The sequence below is a fragment of the Geotrypetes seraphini genome, chromosome 11 (assembly GCF_902459505.1).
Source record: "Geotrypetes seraphini chromosome 11, aGeoSer1.1, whole genome shotgun sequence".
Lineage (NCBI taxonomy): Eukaryota > Metazoa > Chordata > Amphibia > Gymnophiona > Dermophiidae > Geotrypetes > Geotrypetes seraphini.
The window spans coordinates 27,358,807-27,381,071 of record NC_047094.1 but is presented as its reverse complement, the minus strand read 5'-3'; the positions used below and the strand labels follow the sequence as shown (position 1 = coordinate 27,381,071).

General features: G+C 41.3%; 1 protein-coding gene across 1 annotated transcript in view; it reads left to right on the top strand.

The window, feature by feature from the left end:
* Positions 1-22,265, top strand: part of LOC117369032 (acyl-coenzyme A synthetase ACSM3, mitochondrial-like) — a 53,598-nt gene that overhangs the window by 7,730 nt on the left and 23,603 nt on the right. The window contains exons 2-4 of the mRNA XM_033962931.1: positions 4,710-4,957; positions 5,918-6,128; positions 18,953-19,160. Of these exons, the coding sequence (XP_033818822.1) occupies positions 4,754-4,957; positions 5,918-6,128; positions 18,953-19,160 (623 nt within the window). The 5' untranslated portion in view covers positions 4,710-4,753. The remainder of the gene's footprint in view (positions 1-4,709; positions 4,958-5,917; positions 6,129-18,952; positions 19,161-22,265) is intronic.

The following is a 22,265-nucleotide window of genomic DNA, read 5'->3' as shown; positions in this document are numbered from 1 at the left end:
GATCTCTAAACTCAGCCTCAGACTGAAATCCTGCAAATGCATCTTAGATCCTTTCCCATCCCACCTTTATGAAAACATTCCTGCACAGGCCATCTCCTCCCTTACGAGACTCATTAACTCTGCTCTACTATCAGGTTTGTTCTCCACAAAAATGGGCCACATTGCCTTGTCACCTATTCTGAAAAAAGCCGATCTCGACCCCTCCCTACCATCAAACTACCGTCCCATAGCAAATATCCCTCTACTTACCAAACTTCTAGAAACCATAGTTGCTACCCAGCTCTCCTCCTATCTCGAGAGATTCTCCATTCTTCACCCCTACCAACATGGCTTCAGACCCTGCTTTAGCACTGAATCCTTCCTAGTTTCCCTAATTTCAAAGGTACAACAACTACACTCACGTAACAAATTCGCTGTCCTAATACAATTCGATCTTTCCGCTGCTTTTGATGTTGTCCATCACGACATACTACTTTACCAACTTTCTGAGATTGGAATCGACTCCACCATCCTAATGTGGTTCTCAAACTTCTTACGCTCCCGTTCCTACACCGTCAACACAAATGGCACCATGTCCACTCCTTGGACTCCATCTTGCGGTGTCCCTCAAGGATCACCCCTTTCCCCTATTCTCTTTAACATCTACATGTCCTCTCTGAAACTCTTTCAACTATACCCCCTGGAAACAATCTACACTTATTTAGATGACATCCTTGTCCTCCTTGAGACTGACCAGAACCTCACCAACCTCCACGAAAACATTACAGCTTGCATAATGAGACTCCGTGCCTGGTCCCTCTCGGTACAGATGAAACTAAACGAATCTAAAACAAAACTACTCTGGCTCGGCCCAAAATTTGAACACCTGCCCACACTTTTCGCACTAACCACAGGCGATACACTACAGCTCGAGTTCTCATGTAAGGTCCTTGGTATCACTATCGATTCCTCTCTCTCCCTCAATGACCACCTCAACTCCTTGGCAAAATCATGCTTTTTCAGCCTTCACATGCTGAGGAAAGCTAGATCCTACTTCAGCCAACAACACTTTGCCATCCTTGTCCAATCCATCATCCTCTCCAAACTAGATTACTGCAACGCCATCTACTTAAATCTATCAAAAAAAAGTATTCCAAGACTCCAGCTAATCCAGAATACTGCAGCCAAACTGATCTTCTCAAAACGCAAGTCTGACCATGCCTCCCCACTCCTTGCCAAACTTCACTGGCTCCCAATAATCTCCAGAATCCATTTCAAATGTTCCTGCCTGGCTTTCAAGATCATTCATTTAAGTTCTTGTAAACCGTGTCGAGCTCCATTCTCATGGAGGTGATGCGGTATATAAACTTAAGGTTTAGATTAGATTAGATTAGATTTCAATAATACGAATGGATGGTGGAGGCCAACCGATAAAGAGGCTAGCTACATTAAGCCTGAACTAAAATGAAATAGTAAGTACAGGTATAGCCGCTGAGGTCAATCCTCCACTATTTTTTTTTTTTTTTTTAAATATTTTTTATTCTTTTTTTAAATTCTTACATCAAGTGAAATACATGTAATACATTCAATTATGAAAAAACACTTGAAATTATTATTAAATGTTCTTACAATGTGAATTAAATAAACCCTTTATCAGAATTTTATATCATATTAATATTACAATAATTTTCCCTCCCTACCCCTTCTATATGTTCTATACATGTGTTATTATATCTGATCAATAGAATAATTTGTCAATGGTCCCCATATTTTATTAAATTTTTTAATATAACCTTGTTGTAATGCCAATACTTTTTCCATTTTATATATATGACAAATTGAATTCCACCAAAAAGTGTAATTCAATTTAGTGTAATCCTTCCAGTTCTGAGTAATTTGCTGTATGGCGACCCCTGTTAAAATTAATAAAAGTTTATTATTGTTAGCTGAAATCGGACTTTGTGTTCTCATTGCTGTTCCAAATAATATTGTATCATATGATAGTCCAACATGATTTTAATTTGGGGCCAAATTAATTTCCAAAAGGAATTAATGCAGGGACAAAAGAATAGTAAATGGTCCAATGTCCCCACTTCTATCCTACAATGCCAGCATCTATTAGATCTACTACTATCTAATTTTTGTAATCTCGTAGGGGTCCATAAAACTCTATGTAATATAAACAACCATGTTTGACTCATAGATGCTGATCTTGTAGTATGTATTCTCCAGGACCAAAATCCTCCACTATTAATATCTTTCCATGGTGACAGTATTTATATAAATGACTGAAGTAAAATTGATAAGAATATTTGAAGACTTGTGGAAGAATGATATAAAAATAACAAAAAAAAAAGTGTGTTTACCCTGAAGCAAGAATTATGGGCTCCTTTTACAAAGGCGCGCTAGTGGTTTGACGCGTGTAATAGCGCACGCTAAACCGCCGGACGCGCTAGCTGCTGCCGCCGCCTCCTCTTGAGCAGGCAGTAGTTTTTGGCCAGCACGGGTGTTAGCGCGTGATGAAAAGTCACACGCGTTAACCCCTGCTAGCGCGCCTTTGTAAAGGAGACCTATATATTGATGATTGATCTCTTAATGCTTCAGAATATTTCTCTAGTAGGACTAGCCATATAAGTGCTTATCAAAAGTTAGTGTCAGTAATATCGTCAACCTTAATCAATCAAGATACTTCTGAAATAACTATCCCCCCCTCCCATTTTACAAAACTGTAATAGCGATTTTTTAGCACAGGCCGGTGCACTGAATGCTCTGCGCTGCTCCCGACACTTGTAGGAACTCTGAGAGCTCCTTTTACTAAGGTGCGCTAGCAGTTTTAGCACGCGCTTAATGCGCACTATAATGCCTCATGCGCTAAACGCTAAAACCTCCATAGAGCTTGCATTAGTATTTTTCATTTAGTGCGCGCTAAAAACAGCGCACCTTAGTAAAAGGAGCCTTGATGGGAGAACTGCAGAGCATTCAGCGCGCCAGCCTGCGTTAAAAACCGCTATTGTGGAATTCTGGAATCTTGAGGGCTCTGCAATGGACGTGTGATGTACAGGCTCTTCCATCCCAGGCCTATTTTTTAGGCATGGAATCTCACTGCCTACAAAGTAGGTGTTTGGTAGAGGCTCACACAATATCTTTTTAAATTTTAATTTAATTTAATTCTTATATACCGCTAATAACCGTGAGGTTTCTAAGCGGTTTACAAAAATGATGCATTAAAGATACAAGAAATAAAAACTAAATAAAAATAGGTACTTGGAAATTCCCTAACTGTCCCAAAGGCTCACAATCTAACTAAAGTACCTGAAGAAACAGTATGAAAAATAAAAATAAAAAGGCAGAGGTAGAGATAGAGATAGAAATGAAATTTTCCAACAAGTAATGAATAAATAATTTAAAGATAGAATTAAAATAATAATTAAAGTAAACAAAATAGAGATAAAAATAAGCATAGAGAGAAACAGAAACACACTCCAAAAGAGCATCAAGATCTTTGACTTGTAATGTCTGCGTGCAAATAGCAAAATTAGCACACGGCCATTAATTTGGAAAATGTGCCATTTTCTGGCCATGGACTGTGACCTTGGCACGCAGGAAAGAGCCATAATAAGTGCGCACTAAGGCCACTTCTGCCACAGCTTTAGCCAAAGAGCCTCTTTTTGTTAGGGTTGTAGGGTATAAAAAGTTGACTATATATTGTTTATCACTTATCCCCTCCTTTACAAAGGTGCAATAAGCTTTTTAGTGCACACTTAATATTAGCGTACCCTAAATATTAGCGCACGCTAAACGCTAATGCGTGCATGTTATCCTATGGACACGTAAGCGGTTAGCGCACGTGTTGATTTATCTGCGCTAAAACACTTAGCGCGCCTTTGTAAAAGAGGGCCTTAGTACGTAAAGGAGCATTGTCCCTTTTTTCTTTTACATTCTTCTTTTTGCTTTCTATTGTCTTTCTTTTTCTTTTTTTAATAATTTATATGCTGCATATCCTACAATTCTATGCAGATTACAAATCATTCAGGTACTTAAGCATTATTCCCGAATTGGCCCGGCAGACTCCCACTCTATCTAATGGACCTGGGGCAATAGGGATTAAGAGCTCCTTTTACTAAGCTAAGCTAGCAGTTTTAGTGCACGCTTAGTGCACGCTACAATGCCCCGCGCGCTAGACACTAACGCCTCCATTGAGCTGGTGTTAGTTTTTCCACGTATCAGCGCGCGCTAAAAACGCTACCGCAGCTTAGTAAAAGGAGCCTCAAGTGACTTGCCCAGGGACACAAGGAGCAGTGTGGGACTCAAACCCATAACCTCATGTAGCTCTAACCACTGCACTACGATGCACTATGATGTGGGATTTAATTGCTTTTTCGGTGGGGGGGGGGGGTTCTTTATGCTGTATGGTCATATTTCCTTTTCTGCTATATTTGCAGTAAAATTGAAATTAATCCCCACCCCACCCTTTTTTTTTTGGGGGGAAGCTGCGTTTAGCTCTGACACTCATAGGAATTCTTTGAGCAGCGGCGCTAATACCACCGCAGCCGGCGATAAGCCTAATGCAGCTTTGTAAAAAGGGGGGGAGGAGAGGGGTAAATTACAAAAAGAAAATATGAAAAAAATTAACTATTCTCTACTATGCTATATACATTTTGCAAGACTAAAGTGTCATACAACCAAACAGTGATTCAATCAATTTGGTTCTGATCTACCTCTCACTGTAGGTAACAAAGTAGAAGTAATACAGGATCCAGCATCGTTTGCAGCTATGAAGATTTTACTGAAGTGCAAAGAGTTTAGGGCCCTGTGGACTCCTTTGGCATCCTGCAGGCTGTTCAGCAAAGATTACAGGGTATTTGCACCTCAGAACCTTTCAGACGCTGAGGCCATCAAACAGCTGTACAGATCAGAAGCACCAGAATACTTTAATTTTGCAAGTGATGTCTTGGACAAATGGTCCGAAATGGAAAAGGTAGAATGGTTTTCTATACAAATGCAACTTAATTTAGAAAATATTTATATGCCACTATTAAAAACTTGAAAGCAGTTCAGCGCAGAGAATAATATACAAAAATGTTGTACGCACCACATATACTCTTAATATAAACCAATCCAAATAAAAACCGAGGTAACCTTTTTTTCCCTCAAAAAAAAAAGGGGGGAAAAAAAAGGTTGACTTGCTTAAGAAATTCAGGTTATTTCCCTATTATTTGCTTTCTATATTACCCTTTAAATATTCAACACTTTTTCTCATTTAGTGAGCTAGATGGAATTTCTTCTTTCTTATTGTATAAATGAAAAATTATTGTATTTTTGCTTATTTTCCATATCTTAACTTTTCTGTGTTGTAACATTGTAAAAACATTTTTCAATTTAAAAAACCCCAAAACAGGGGGTTTATATTCAAGTGCCCTGCCTTGCACCCAGCCCTCCTTTCCTCCCTTCCTTCCTTCTCTCCCTCCCTTCCTTCCTACCCAGCCTGCCTGAAGTCCTGGTGGTCCAGCGGTGAGCCAGGACAGGAGCAATCTTCCTACGCTCCTGCCCCATGAGAGCTACAATTAAAAAGGCTTGCCGAGAGTTCCCTCAGTCTTGCTCTTACCCCGCTTCACCGCTAGACCACCAGGGCTTTAAAGGTAAGGTCTACAAAGGTTAGATAGGTGGGGTGGTTTAGAATCAGCTGGGACAGGATGCAGGAAGGATTGCTCCAGTCCTGGCATGCCACTGGACCACCAGGGCTGTAGGCAGGCCCACAAAAGACTTGCAGTAGATCCAGGCGGGGGCAGAGTGGGAGTGCAGATCAGAGGACAAATATAAACCAAGACCCCCATTTTTGGGCCATTTTTCTTTGGCCCAAAAATCTCAGTTTATATTCAAATATATATATGGTAACTTCTATATAGCGTATCATTTAATACCTTCTGTTATTCTCTAGGATGGAAAGAGACCTTTAAATCCAGCTCTTTGGTGGATAGATGGTAGAGGAGAGGAAGTGAAATTGAATTTTGAGGAGCTTGGAATGCTCTCGAAGAAAGTGGCTGCTCTACTCTCCGAGGCATGTGGTCTGCAAAGAGGAGACAGGGTCCTTTTAATTCTACCTCGAATACCTGAATGGTGGCTGTTTAATGTGGCTTGTATGCGAGCAGGTCAGTGCACACTGCACACAGTATCAAAAAGTGCTGTACTTCTGCAGATTAACCGATAAAAATGTAAAAATGTACGGACACAGACCGTGCAAGTCTGCCCTGTACTGGCCTTAGTTCTTCAATATATACCATTATTTTCTGATTAGAGATCCTCTGTGTTCATCCCAAACTTTTTTGAACTCTTGTCACCATTTTCCTCTCCACCATCTCCCTCGGGAGCACATTCCAGGCATCTACCACCCTCTCCGTAAAGAATTTCCTAACATTACTCTTGAGTCTACCACCCCTCAACCTCAGATTATGCCCTCTGGTTTTACCATTTTCCTTTTTCTGGAAAATATTTTGTTCTCCGTTAATACTTTTCAAGTATTTGAACGTCTGAATCATATCTCCCCTGTCCCTCCTTTCCTCTTCTAGGGAATATATATTCAGGGCTTCCAGTCTCTCTTCATACGTGTTTTGGTGCAAACCTCCTACCATTTTTGTTGTTTTTCTCTGGTCCACTTCAAGTTTTCTTATGTCCTTTGCTATAGGGCAAATGTATGTAATTCTTACCAAAGGATTATTTATAAATAAAATATATATCGGCATGAACATAGGAATCCACTGAATACTGCAATATCTTTTATTGGAACAGTATAAATTTATCCCAAAAATATATATATATATTTAAATATATATATATATATATATAATTATTATGTGATATATATATATATATCACATAATAATCATATCACATAATAATCATATGTGTATGCAGATTGACCATATTGGAATTTTCTATACTGGCCCATTTAGAATGTTTATGAAGTACGAGGCCCATATTGAAAAAGATTTGTCTGTTTAACCTTAAGAGTATACCAGAACATTTTAACTTCTAAACTTCCTTCCTTGCAACAAGTTATCCAAACTAATGTTAGCTGGTTAGGTGAAAAGAAGGATGAGTGGTGTGCCTAGGGTGCATTAGTTCAACCAGATGGTATTCATATCCATAATATACATTTTTTTAAAAATGTATATATCTCAAAAGCCTTTTGGTTGTATGCAGTTCACAAAAGAGGTAGCCTGACCATTGTCAGTGAGCTTCAACATAACTTAGGCATAAGCAGTTAACAGTAGAATTACATCTCTATACGAGGACTGACAATTAAGTTCATGAACTTGCCTCCTCGCACTTACGTTGGCAGCACTGTGCAAACAACAAGGTAATGTTTCATAACCTTGGCATATCAGTGTCTCACAGCTGTGTTCGTGTCGTGTGGTGGTGTCTTGCTGAGTGGCGTTCATTATTGTTGCATGTTTTTGTGTGCCATCGCAAGATTGTCTGAGCTTGAATTAGAGCAACGAACAAACATTAAATTTCTTGTTAAACTTAGCAAGAGTGGAAGCGAAATCAGGGACATGTTAGCCCAATTTTACTGGGATAATGCCATGAAGAAAATGGCAGTGTCCGAATGGATTAAACGTTTTTCTGAGGGGAGAGAGAAAGCATCGCTGATGAACAAAGGTCAGGGCGGCCAGCAACAAGCAGAACATTGCAAAAATATGTCAGATTGTGAGAAGCCTAGCATAGGAAAACAGGAAAATCTTGGCATGGGAGATGTGTGTGCAAAAATAGTCCCGAAGGAGCTTACCGTTGAACAAAAGCAAAGGAGAGTCGAAGTTTGCCAAGACCTTTTGGAGAGGCAAGACGATGTTTTGCACCATGTTATCACTGGTGATGAAACATGGATGTACCAATATGACCCTGAAAAATTTTTAAAATTTAAATTGAATTAGGTTGGGCAGACTGGATGGATCATTCGGGTCTTTATCTGCCGTCATCTACTATGTTACTATGAAACGAAGCGTCAGATTCCACAATGGAAGTAGGCCTATTCTCCACGACCAGAAAAGTTCCACCAGTCCAAATCAAGAGTCAAAACAATGTTGGTAATCTTTTTTGATATCTGAGGGATTGTTCATTATGAATTTGTACTAACTGGGCAAACAGTTAACCAAGTTTACTATCTGGAAGTGCTGAAAAGGCTGCATGAAAAAGTTAGGCCAAAACTACCTGCTCGCATGGCACAGTCTGTGAGGGAGATTTTAGCCAGAAAACAAATAACTGTTTTGAAACACCCTCTCTACTCGCCTGATCTGGCCCCCAATGACTTTTTTCTTTACCCGAAAATAAAGGAAATATTGAAAGGAAGACATTTTGATGACATACAAGAAAGCAATGGTAATACGACAACAGCTCTGATGGCCATTCCAGAAAAAGAGTTCCAAAATTGCTTTGAAGGGTGGACTAGGTGCTGGCGTTGGTGCATAGCTTCCCAAGGGGAGTAACCATAGTGATATTCAGCAATGAGGTATGTAGCACTTTTTCTAGGATAAGTTTGCAAACTTAATTGCCAGATCTCATATATCTTCGGAAGGATTACAAAAATTTAGAGAGAAGGTATGTTTTTAAGAAGGTTTCTAAAGTCTCAACCATTTGACTCAGTTCTGGATCTCTGAAAGTGGCTTGGTATAAGTCTCTATTAATGAACCTTTTCTGAGTGCAACCTTTGACTGGGGGGAAGGTAAAGAATGTTTGATGTGTGGCGTGGCAAGGCCAAGAGAACAGGAACTGATCAGTAAGGTAGTTGGGCAATAGGCTATGTAGTGCTTTGTAGAAGACGCATCCAAATTTGAAGAGGACTCTTTCTTCAACGGTCAGCCAGTGTAATCCAATAGAATCTGATTATATATAACCGGTTAGTGTGGTTGCAGTCCTAAGGGTACCCAGATAACCTGTTTGGTTAACTTTAGGATGGATATTTGCACGAGCCTAACTTAACTGGGTAAAATTAACCAGGATTTTGAAAAACTTAAATGAATAAATTTTGCAATTAACTTTAACCACATAGGTTCTGTTGAACATTGTCATGACTTATGTCTCTATAGAGAGAGCAGTGAGAGACTGTAATAGTTTTGGTAATGATGAAATTCATAAGGATTTACATAACCTCTTAACTTTGAGTATTTTACGGCCTGCCACTTATTGCATAGTGAATGCTTTAATTCTGACATCTAGATGAGGATAATTAGGATAATAAAATGTTTTGTAAGAATTCCAGATACATGTAAGAAGATCACTATTTCCAGATGGACACTTGCCACAGACATGTTACAACTGGTGCAAAATGCGGCGGTCAGGCTGATTTTTGGGCTGAAGAAGTTCGATCACATAATTCCTTCCTACCGACTCCTGCACTGGTTGCCGATGGAGGCTCGTGTGAAGTTTAAGTTTGGTTGTTTCTGCTTTAAGGTACTTTTCGGCCTAGCCCCCAGATACATATCTTACCTTTTCTCTTTTTCAACCAATCAACATATGAGAAGCTCAAACTCGAATCTCGTTGCCTCACCAGTTAGAGCAGGGGTCTCAAAGTCCCTCCTTGAGGGCCGCAATCCAGTCGGGTTTTCAGGATTTCCCCAATGAATATGCGTGAGATCTATGTGCACGCACTGCTTTCAATGCATATTCATTGGGGAAATCCTGAAAACCCGACTGGATTGCGGCCCTCAAGGAGGGACTTTGAGACCCCTGGGTTAGAGGATGTAAATTTAAAAGACATCATCAACATCTCCTCTCATATCAGGCAGCATTATGGGGTAAAGATCTGAAACAATTACTCATGCTTGCGAATACTTTATGGGGAATTTAGGAAACACCTAAAAACATATCTGTTCCTAAAGTACGTAGGCAGCTATACTGCACAATCTCTCCCCACAACTGATTGCTAAACTTCAACTCTGTTAATACTACTCAATCTGTAACATTTTTAATCATTGTAAACCGCATAGAACTTCACGGTCCTGTGGTATATAAACTGTTATTGTTATTATTATTATTAATAATATATTTGATGCTGTTCTCAGGATAGAAAGGCTGCAGGTTAAAGGCACATTGATAAGTTTATTGGGCAACAAACCAAAACAAAGGAAAAAACCAGGGTCCAACTCTCTGCAGTGAAAAACAATCCAGAACAAACAAACAAAAGACTGCAGGTTTTGTACACGATGAAGGCGGTCTTTATTGTGACAAATCTTTTGATTAAAAACCTTTTACCAGGTAAGGGACCCAACACGGTCCGTGTTTCGGACTAACCGTGTTGGGTCCCTTACCTGGTAAAAGGTTTTTAATCAAAAGATTTATTTGTCACAATAAAGACCGCCTTCATCGTGTACAAAACCTGCAGTCTTTTGTTTGTTTGTTCTAAGTTTATTGGGCTCCATTTCATCCACTGAAGCAATATGTTGGATTTTTGATCTAATCTAATCTAATCTAAACCTTAAGTTTATATACCGCATCATCTCCATGAGTATGGAGCTCGACACGGTTTACAAGAACTTAAAATAGTAGGTAGAGAAGAAGAAAAAGGATTACAAGAACTTATGTGAAGAAGGTTAGGAGAAAAAGGGGGGGAGGATAGAGTTACAATTTGATGAAAAGCCAGGTTTTCAGTTGTTTGCGGAATAATTGAAGGGAGTCCAGGTTCCGCAACGGGATGGTGAGGTCGTTCCAAAGACCTGTGATTTTGGAGAGAAGGGATTTTCCCAGTTTGCCTGCATAGTGGATGCCGCGTAGAGAGGGGAAGGCTAGTTTATACCTTTGGGCAGTTCTGGAGGAGTCGGGACTGGAGGAGTTGAAGGATAGCGGGATAAGAGGAGGGAGGATGCCGTGAATGATCTTAAAAGCCAGGCAGGAACATTTGAAATGGATTCTGGAGATTATTGGGAGCCAGTGAAGTTTGATATTCACCTTGTGGTGCAGCAATTGCAGGAGCCCTGAAGAAACTGAAAACATGAGTTGAGTTGCATACTGGGACAGATCAAAGATCCGTCAAGTCCGGGATCCTGTTTCTAACAGTGGCCAATGCAGGCCACAATTGCATTAGTATTTATGGATCAATAATATGTTCAATGCAATTTACAGTTTAGAAGAGCCTGACCATATCCAGGAATTACGTTATTTCGTAAGGGTTCATGACGCAGATGATTTGGTTTGTGTTCACGCAGGAGTATGCTTATGGTACACTTCTCCCTCCGTACTCGTGGTTTCCGTATCTATGGTTTCAATTGTTCGCAATTTTTCAGCCACTGATTCCCCCCCCCCCAAAAAAAAAAAAAAAAACCACATCATCATTAAACTTTTTTTTACTTTTACTGTCCTCGATCTTGCCACGTAGAGATTTTATTTTAACGCCAATGGAATCTCTTGCAGGACAAAGTCCAGCCTGTTCCCACCAAAAGCAACCGCTACTGGCCTAACCCTGCTGCCCACTCACTATCACAGGGGTAGCACAGGCTGTATGTATGCCACAAGACCGTGGTCAGAGAAAAGGAGCCGGAAGGCAATCAAGGAAGAAACAAGGGAAGCAGGGCTCGGTACATTCCCAGAGCTAGAAGGAGAAGGAGCCAGAGTGCCAACCCGCAAAGTCCTCCATGTAGCCAAGGCTTATAGCAGAGAGAAGCTGCAGTCCATGCTGGCAGGGTGAAGGAGTGGACACAAACACATGCGTCCTAGTGCCAGCCCAGAGCCTCTAACTCCTGCTCTTCTCGTGGTTCGCCACACAATGAGGCCGGCAGTTGGAAGCGAGCAGGCTGCAACCCAAAGTAGTGTCGGTTCCAACCATAGCACCAGCATCTGCCTTGGAAACTCCCTCCGCTCCTGCATCCGATGCGTTCTCCTCTTCCTATTCGCTGTTTCAATAGAAAAAAATAATGTCACTTTCCCCAAAAACGCGAATAGCATATAAAAAAGTTATTCGCGTTTTTTTTCATATTCGCCCCTATTGCTGGAACGCATCCACCGTGAATATGGAGGGAGACGCGTATATGGTTTGGAGAGAAGATTGGCTATATCTGGTATTGTAGTCTTGATATTACGGGTTCTGGTATGGATGCCATTTTCCCGGTTTGTGGGGCAATGAGTAAGTAGAGAGCTTTTGATATCTGTCAAGGTAGGGGAGGTGATTTATGTCTTGTTTGGTTTCTGGTGGTCGTAGCCTGTTGTTTGTTTGGGGGGGGGGGGGAAGTAAGGTATTACATAGGCTTTTACAAAAGTACAAGCATCTGGCAAGATCCCAAAAGAGTAAAAGAGATTTTATGCTGCTTACCTTAGAAATAAACAGTGGATTTTCCAAAGTCTATCTTAATAATGGCTTATGGACTTTTCTTTTAGGAAATTATCCAAACCCTAAGATAAATGCTTTCGCCTTTATTCTCTGGCAAAGAATTCCAGGATTTAATTACACATTCAGTGAAGAAATATTTTCTATGATTTCTTTTAAATTTACAACTTAGTAGCTTCAATGTGAGCCCCCTAGTCCTAGTGTTTTTGAAAAGAGTAAACAAGCGATCCATGTCGTCCCATTCCACTCCACGTTTTATAGACCTCTTTCGTATCAAGCTGAAGTGTCCTATTCTCTTTAGTCTTTCCTCATAGGGAAGTCGTCTCATCCTTTTTATCATTTTTGTCACACTTCTTTTTACCTATTGTAATTCCACTATATTTTTTTCTGAAATGCTGTGTCCAGAATTGCACACAGTATTCAAAGTGCGGTTGCACCATGGAGAGATACAAAGGCATTTTTGTTTTCCATTCCTGTCCTAATAATACCTAACATTCTATGTTGCTTTCTTAGCCATCCCTGCACACTGTGCAGAGGGTTTCAACTTCATCAATGATGACACCTAGATCCTTTTCTTAATATGGAACCTTGCATCGCTTAGCTATAGTTCGGGTTCCTCTTTCCCACATGCATCACTTTGCACTTGCTCACGTTAGACGTCATCTGTCTCGCAAGGTCATTTAGCAATTTTTCACAATCATCTTGTGATTTAACAACTTTGCGTCATATGCAAATTTTAATTTCTTCACTAGTTATGCCCATTTCTAGATCATTGATAAATACAGTATGTTAAAAGCAGCAGTTCTTTCTATTGTCCTTTGCTACTCAACTTCTGGAAGTCAATATGGGGACAGATTAACCTCATACTGGAATCGACAATCCCTTTGACGTATGAGGCAATAATATGTGGAACATTGCTGCATATTAAGCCTCCCATGGATCGCTGCAAATGCAGGCTTTTCCTAATTATGACAGGGATAGCTATGCAAATGATAACCCGCAATTGGAAAATTGTGACCGCCTCAACTTTCCTTTTTGGTGGGCCAGTTTAGGTTTAGATTACAACTATGAAAAGATGAATGCTGATATGTTGGGGCCTAGCAGTTTTTTTAATTTGGTTTGGGGTCCATTGACATCTTTTGTTACTTCAACATAGTTATCTTTTATTTTTGTTTATTTTTATGTATATCCAGGATGGGGGGGGGGAATCTTTTTGGTTTATTTCTTGATTAAATTGTTGGATGGGAGGGGAGGGATATTTTTCTTCTGCATTGTTATTGTTGGAATTTAAGTGCTTACGTTGATTATTAAAGTCTGTATAATTCCTGGCATTTTGTATTAGTTTTGAAAATTAATAAAGATTTTTTTTTTTTTTTTTTAAAGTAGTTATACCAGCACAGACTCTCAGGAACCCCACTATCTGCCTTTCTCCATTGAGAATTCTGATCATTTAACCCTACTCTGTTTTCTATCTTTTAACCAGTTCTTAATCCACGGTAGGACATTACCTCCTACCCATGACTTTCTAATTTCCTCAGGAGTCCTTCATGATGTATTTTGTCAAATGCCTTTTGAAAATCTTGATATACAATATCAACAGGCTCGCATTAATCCACATGTTTATTCACCCCTTCAAAGACATGTAGTAGATTGGTGAGGCAAAATTTCCCTTGATTAAATCCATGTTGTTGGCTTTGTCTAATTAATCCATGCTAATATATATGCTAATTTTGTTCTTTGTATCTCTTACTGCTTTTTATTGGGAAAATCATAAGAACGATCCAAAACTGATCTTGTACATAAATTGAGATTAATATAGATGTTGAAAGCTACAGCTTAATATTTTTGGGATAAATTTATACTGTTCCAATAAAAGATATTGTGGCCTTCAGTGGATTCTTATGTTCATGTCGATATATGTTTTATTAATGAATAATCCTTACTAGATAAGAATTACATACATTTGCCCTATGGCAAAGGACATAAGAAAAGTTGAAGTGGACCAGAGAAAGGCGACGAAAATGATAGGGGTTTTGCACCAAAACACTTATGAAGAGAGACTGGTAGCCCTGAATATGTATACCCTAGAAGAGGAAAGGAGGGACAGGGGAGATATGATTCAGACGTTCAAATACTTGAAAGTATTAACGGAGAACAAAATCTTTTCCAGAGAAAGGAAAATGGTAAAACCAGAGGGCATAATCTGAGGTTGAGGGGTGGTAGACTCAAGAGTAATGTTAGGAAATTCTTTACGGAGAGGGTGATAGATGCCTGGAAAGTGTTCCTGAGGGAGGTGGTAGAGAGGAACATAAGAACATAAGAACATAAGAACTGCCATCTCCGGATCAGACCCATGGTCCATCGAGTCCGGCGATCCGCACACGCGGAGGCCCAGTCAGGTATACACCTGATGTAGTTTTAGTCACCCATATCCCTCTATGCCTCTCATAAGGAGATGTGTATCTAATTTGCCTTTGAATCCCAGCACAGTGGATTCCTTAATAACCTCCTTTGGGAGAGCATTCCAGGCGTCTACCACTCGCTGCGTAAAACAGTACTTCCTGACATTTGTCCTGGACTTGTCCCCCCTTAGCTTCAAACCATGTCCTCTTGTCCGTGTCGCGTTGGACAATGTAAATAATTTATTTTCCTGCTCTATTTTATCGATGCCTTTCAGCATTTTGAACGTCTCGATCATGTCCCCTCGCAGCCTCCTCTTCTCAAGGGAGAACAGTCCCAGTTTCTTGAGTCGTTCCTCATATTCCAAGTTCTCCATACCTCTTATTAACTTCGTTGCTCGTCTCTGCACCCTCTCCAACAGTTTTATATCCTTCTTTAGGTTGGGAGACCAATGTTGGACACAGTATTCCAAGTGTGGTCTGACCATTGCTCTATAAAGCGGCATTATGACTTTCTCCGATCTACTCGTGATTCCTTTCTTTATCATGCCTAACATTCTGTTTGCTTTCTTTGCCGCTGCCGCGCATTGTGCCGACGGCTTCAGGGTCCTATCTATCAGTACACCCAGGTCCTTTTCTTGTTCGCTCTTACCCAGAGTTGCGCCTGACATTCTATACTCGTATTCCTTATTCTTACTACCTAAATGCATTACTTTGCATTTCTCCACGTTGAACTTCATCTGCCATTGCTCTGCCCATTTCTCTAACTGATACAAGTCGCTTTGGAGTTCCTCGCTATCCTCCTGCGATCTGATTGCCCGGCATAGCTTTGTGTCGTCTGCAAACTTAATGATCTCACTGGATATTCCGTCTTCCAGGTCATTGATATAAATATTAAATAGGATTGGCCCAAGCACTGAGCCCTGGGGCACACCACTAGTCACTTTCTCCCAGTCTGAGAACTTCCCATTTATGCCCACTCTCTGCTTTCTGTTTTCCAACCATTTGCCTATCCACCTTTGTATATCTCCCTCTATTCCATGGCTTTGTAGTTTCCTGAGAAGCCTTTCATGTGGAACTTTGTCGAATGCTTTCTGGAAGTCCAAATATATTATGTCCACCGGCATTCCACTATCAATTTGCTTGTTCACGGTCTCGAAAAATTGAAGTAAATTCGTTAAACATGATTTCCCTTTCCTGAACCCATGTTGACTGGGTTTCATCAAGTCGTGTGTATCTAGGTGCCGGACTATGCTATCCTTGATCAGTGCTTCAATCATCTTTCCAGGGACAGACGTAAGACTCACAGGTCTGTAGTTGCCCGGTTCCCCTCTCGATCCTTTTTTGAAAATTGGCGTGACATTCGCTATCTTCCAGTCCTCTGGTATCTGTCCAGTTCTGATTGTCAGATTGGCAAGTTTTTGCAATAGCTCTCCGATTTCAACCTTCAATTCCTTTAAAACTCTCGGGTGAATTCCATCCGGTCCAGGGGATTTGTCACTTTTAAGTTTGTCGATCTGGTAGTATATCTGGTCCAACTCCACTTCAACTGTGGTGAGGCTGTCTTCTATTACTCCACTAAACACTTTCACTGCTTCTGGTATTTTAGCGGTATCCTCCTCCGTAAAGACGGACGCAAAGAAGGAATTTAGTTTGTCAGCAATTTGTTTATCTTCCTTGATGTACCCTTTTCTTCCCTGGTCGTCCAGGGGTCCCACCGCCTCTTTTGCGGGTTTTTTCCCTTTCACGTATCTAAAGAAGGGTTTGAAGTTTTTGGCTTCTTGCGCTATTTTTTCCTCATAGTCCTTTTTGGCATCCCTCACCGCCTTGTGACATTTCTTTTGATCATCTTTATGTATTTTCCATGCTTCGATTGTTTTCATGTGTTTCCATTTTTTGAAAGAGTCCTTCTTTTCTTTTATGGCTACCCTCACCTGTCTGGTAAGCCATGCCGGTTCTCCCTTACCTTTTGTTCTCCCCTCTTTGGAGATCCTTGGAATGTGGAGATTTTGTGCTTCTGTGATAGTATTTTTCAGTAGGAACCATGCCTGGTCTACCGTTTCAAGTTTGTCCACCTTTTTCTTGAGTCGTTGTTTCACCATGGCTCTCATGCGATCGTATTTGCCCTTTTTAAAGTTAAAGGTTTTGGTTAAGGTTTTGGCACGTTTTCTATTCCCGATGTCAAGCTTAAAGTTGATCACATTGTGATCGCTCGTCCCCAGCGGTACCGTAACTTCTACTTCTTTTGTCGGTCCCGTGAGGCCATTTAGTACCAAGTCCAGGGTGGCGTTGCCTCTTGTCGGCTCTTTTACCATTTGTTCCAGGAAGCAATCCCCTAGCACCTCCAGGAACTTGGCCTCCTTGCCGCAGTTGGAGGTTCCTAGTTTCCAGTCTATCCTCGGAAAATTGAAGTCTCCCAATATTATTACATTGCCCGTCTTGCATTCTTGTTTGATTTCCTCTATCATTTCTGAGTCAGTTTCCTCCGCCTGTCCTGGGGGACGATAGTAAAGGCCAATTTTCGTGTCTGCGCTGTTTTGGCCAGGAATCTTGACCCAGAGGGACTCTAGCTTCTCTTTCGTTTCCGTCGTAGCCACTTCAACAGATTCTATTCCTTCCTGAACATATAGGGCAATACCTCCACCTTTCTGCCCTACTCGATCTCTTCTATATAGTTTGTATCCCTGTAGTACGGTGTCCCATTTGTTTTCTTCATTCCACCATGTTTCTGTTATGGCAATGATTTCCAACTTATCATGTCTTGCTATTGTCTCTAGTTCCCCCATTTTGTTTCCTAGACTTCTAGCATTCGTATACATACATTTGAGTTCTCTTCGTGTTACCTTTTTGGACTTTCTACTCTTTGCTGTCCCTACTGTTTCTTTCACGTTATCCTTAACTGCTCCAGTGTTGTCTCCCTTGTTTGCTGTGCGGTCATCCCCTCCTGTGTCTGAGTTGTCCCTTCCTGCCTTGTCTTCCTTATTTGCTGTCAGGTCGTCCCCTCCTGTGTATGAGTAGTTGCCCATGGCTCCTTCATCGGGGCATCCTGTCGTCCGTGCCATCAACTGGTGGTCGACTGTCGGCTTTCCCCTATTTGTTAGTTTAAAGCCTTCTCGATGGCCTTCTTCATGTTGCCTGCCAAAACTCTTGCTCCTTCCTTGTTGAGGTGTAGTCCATCATTTCTGTAGTACTTGCTTTTTCCCCAGAACGCCGTCCAGTTGCGCACAAAGTCAAAGCCTTCTTCTTCGCACCATCGTCTCATCCAGGCGTTAATAGCTTGCAATTCCCCTTGTCTCTTTCCATCCGCTCTTGGTACTGGGAGGATCTCGGAGAAGGCCACCTTCACCTCCCTGATCTTCAGCTGTCTTCCAAGTGAGCGGAGCTGGCACTTCATCTTTTCCCTGTCATACTTCCGTCCGCTCACATCATTTGTTCCCACGTGGATGAGCACAGCAGTATCCTCTCCCCTTGTGCTGTCTATGATCCTGGAGATCCTGTTGGCCACGTCCTTCACTCTTGCTCCAGGCAGACAGGTGACGACTCTGTCCTCTCTTCCTCCTGCAGTGTGGCTGTCCACGTGACGTATAATGGAGTCCCCTACGATGATCCCCATCTTCTTTATTCGGGGGTTTCTTGGGGGTCGTAAGTCCACGTCTATGGTATAGGGCCAGTCCTCTTCCTCCAGTGCTACTCTTGAAATTGTTTTCGGCTCTTCAAATGGGGGGACGTCATTCTGCGTTCTCTCTCTTCCTCCTGGTGTGCGGATGTCTCCTACCTCATCTTCGGAAAATGGTGACAGAGTTCAAAAAAGCATGGGACGAATACAGAGGATCTCTTATCAGAAAATACTGGTATATATTGAAGAACTAAGGCCAGTACAGGGCAGACTTGCACAGTCTGTGTCTCGTATATGGCCATTCAGTTGAGGATAGGCTGGGGAGGGCTTCGACGGCTGGGATGGTTTAGATGGGCTGGAGTGAGCTTTGATGGAGTAGAATGGAAACTAAGTACAGTACCGGGCAGAGTTCTGGGTTTCTGGTCCAGAGATATCTTAAAAAAAAGAACAATTTAAAAAACCTACAATTTTAAATTAAATCATTAAATTATAGAGTGTATATTTGGGCAGACTGGATAGACCATTCCGGGTCTTTAACTGCCGTCATTTACTAATGTTACTAATGATTTAGATTTAGGCAGTAGTTTAAAGAGCCACGAAAATCCAAACCTGTCTAGTAAATGCAGCATCCTGGCTGTCGTTTAGGTTTGGTCCTCATTCCCGGGACTACCCAGTTAACCGCCCAAGACATCCTGCACAGACTGCACACTTCTAGGGCAAGATGTATTGTTACTAACGAGGTTTTGGCACCAGTGGTGGATTCTGTCCTGTCTACATGTCACTCTCTGAAAGTCAAATTAATGGTGCCTGAAAGCAAGAGAGAAGGATGGCTGAGTTATAAAGACCTTTTAAGGTAAATATCTGTTTCAGGTTTATTTAAAATTTGATACTATCGCTTATAATAATTTCTAAGTGGTATACATAATAAAATTGTGGATATAGTAAACCATATATTACATAGACAAGAACAGCCATGGACTAACCTGCCACATACGGAATAAGGATAGAACTACAATAAATGAAGAAAATGGCACAAATAATGGAAATGCAATTGGGAGGGTAAAATATATAAATGTTCATTTGTATATCCTTATTTGACAATCTGACCTCTACTGCTAGAGGTCAGCCAGTGCTACTTTGAAGCTAGCAGACTACAGGGCAAGAGCAAGTGGGGATTGCTTCTACCTCTTATCACGCCTGCGACTCCTTGGGGGTAAGTCAAGGTGCGGAGGAGGAGGGGAGGGAGAGAGGAAGAGGGCAAGCCGGACAGGAATGACATTTTGGGTTACATGGAAAAGGTTCAGAACTGTGGAAATGGGGTGATTTTTTAAATGTTTTAGTTCCAAATTGACACTGGGGAGGTGGGGCATTGGACTCGCCGAGACATTGAGGTCTTCCTGGGATTGGGGGCCTCCATGGCGATCTCCCATTGGGGCAGGAAGGCCTTTGTAATTTTCTCAAACTGCTACATGAAGGGGCACTTCTTTTTTTTTTAAGAAAATTTTCTCATATGTTGGCACAGCCTATGTTGTTTGGATAGTTATCTGGGAAATGGCACTGAAAATCATCGTTATAGGAATGGTGGCACTAGTCACTGATATCTGGAAATTGGCTAGTGCTGAATATTCAGTTATTTAACCCTCCAGCCAACATTTATTTACTGATTTGAGGCTTATGAGGCTATTTTACTAAGGCAATGAAGAGGAGGAATGGCTTGATACAAACAACTACCAATCACCAATCAAGTTGAATGAAACCAATCACATTGATATCACTCTTATATGGGGGGGGGGGGGGGGGATGAACCTCAAACACCCGCAATCAACTATGAGGGAGAATAGAGCCTGGGGTAATGAACATCATCATTGGTTCAAATTCTCTCCCAGACGGCGTCATTTACTTTTCAAATAAGCCAATGACTTAGCTTTCACCAGACGGGAGCTCTTGCCGTTTTCTGATACAAACACCATCAACAATAAAAGCTTATGAATAGTCAGCAGTTGTATGCACGGTAATGCAAATGCATGAAGACTGTGATGGCTGTGTGAATAGTGAGGAAGTTCTTCTTCACCCAGAGAGTGGTGGAAAACTGGAACGCTCTCCCGGAGGCTGTCATAGGGGAAAACACCCTCCACAGATTCAAGACAAAGTTGTGCAAGTTCCTACTGAAGAAGGACGTACGCTGGTAGGGCTAGTCTCAGTTGGGGCGCTGGTCTTTGACCAAAAGGGCTGCCGCGTGAGCGGACTGCTGGGCATGATGGACCACTGGTCTGACCCAGCAGCGGCATTTCTTATATTCTTATGTTCTAACCCCAGACAAATCTTTAATAGCGAAACGGCAAGAGCTCCCGTCGGGTGAAAGCTAAGTTATCGGCTTATTTGAAAAGTAAATGACAGTCTGGGAGGGAATTTTGAACCGATGATGGTGTTCATTACCCCAGGCTCTGTTCTCCCTCATAGTGGCCATTCTTCCTGCTGGGATGGGTCTTGGTTTGGGAGTGCTCTACTGTATGTATTCCCTTTTAAGCAGTTTGCATCTATGTACCTTTGTTGGAGGAGCTGCAGTACAGCGAAAGATTAGAGAAACTGGGCCTCTTCTCCCTCGAACAGAGAAGATTGAGAGGGGACATGATTGAACCATTCAAGGTACTGAAGGGAATAGACTTAGTAGCTAAAGACAGGTTGTTCACCCTCTCCAAGGTAGGGAGAACGAGAGGGCACTCTCTAAAATTGAAAGGGGATAGATTCCGTACGAACATAAGGAAGTTCTTCTTCACCCAGAGAGTGGTAGAAAACTGTAACACTCTTCCGGAGTCTGTCATAGGGGAAAACACCCTCCAGGGATTCAAGTCAAAGTTAGACAAGTTCCTGCTGAACAAGGACGTACGCTGATAGGGCTAATCTCAGTTAGGGCTTTGACCAGAGGGCTGCCGTGTGAGCAGACTGCTGGGCATGATGGATTAGTCTGACCCAGCAGCGGCAATTCTTATGTTGCCTGTACACTTATTGTGTTGGCGTCCTTGTTCTCTGTTGCCTCTTTAATAAAGATGATTTTTTAAAAACCCAACAAAACACCAGTTGATTGTGGGTGTTTGAGGTTCATCTCCCTCATATAAGAGTGATATCAATGTGATTGGTTTCATTCAACTTGACTCAGATTGGTGATTATTCTAGTTGAGCAACTTTACTACATATTTTTTAGATTTGATACAAACAAGTTTCAAGTTTATAAAAAATTTTTATACCGCTTAATCAAATTTCTAGGGGGTGTACAATGAAAAAAATTCCATAAAAACAAATTAAAATTAGAAATACTAAACAATACTGGGGTAGGTTAATAGGACACATAACATGACATATAAACTTACTTCACACAAATGGGAAAAAAAGGGCAAGAACTACAATCTTTGAAGAAAAGAGCACAGTAAGAGGAAAAAACAATAGGTGAGGGTAAAATGGCCACATGTAAGGATAAAATATAGTTAATAAGATGAACACGGGAAATTAAAAAACAAACAAATCATGGTGGTTAAATATTGAAACAAAACAAAAACAGAAGAACTAAAGTACCTTTGCTGTGAGATTGCTTGCGTTTAAAATATTGATCCATCAATTTACAACAAACACTCAGGGGTCCTTTTATCAAGCCGCGGTAGGGGTTTAACACACGTTAAACCGCCTGCCGCTCTAGCCGCTAATGCCTGCATTGAGCAGGCATTAGTTTTTTAGCCAGCTACAGGGGTTAGCGCGTGATGAAATGTCCGACGCCCTAACCCCACTAGCGTGGCTTGATAAAAGGACCCCTGTCTCTTTTACATAGCCGCGCAACAATGGCCCCGAAGCTCTTTAAATCTCTATGGGCTTCGGGGCCATTAGCACAGAGCAGCCGTTAGTGTGGCTTTGTAAAAGAGGCTGTAAATCATTTTCAAGTTATTTTAGACAGATTTAGGACTCTTAA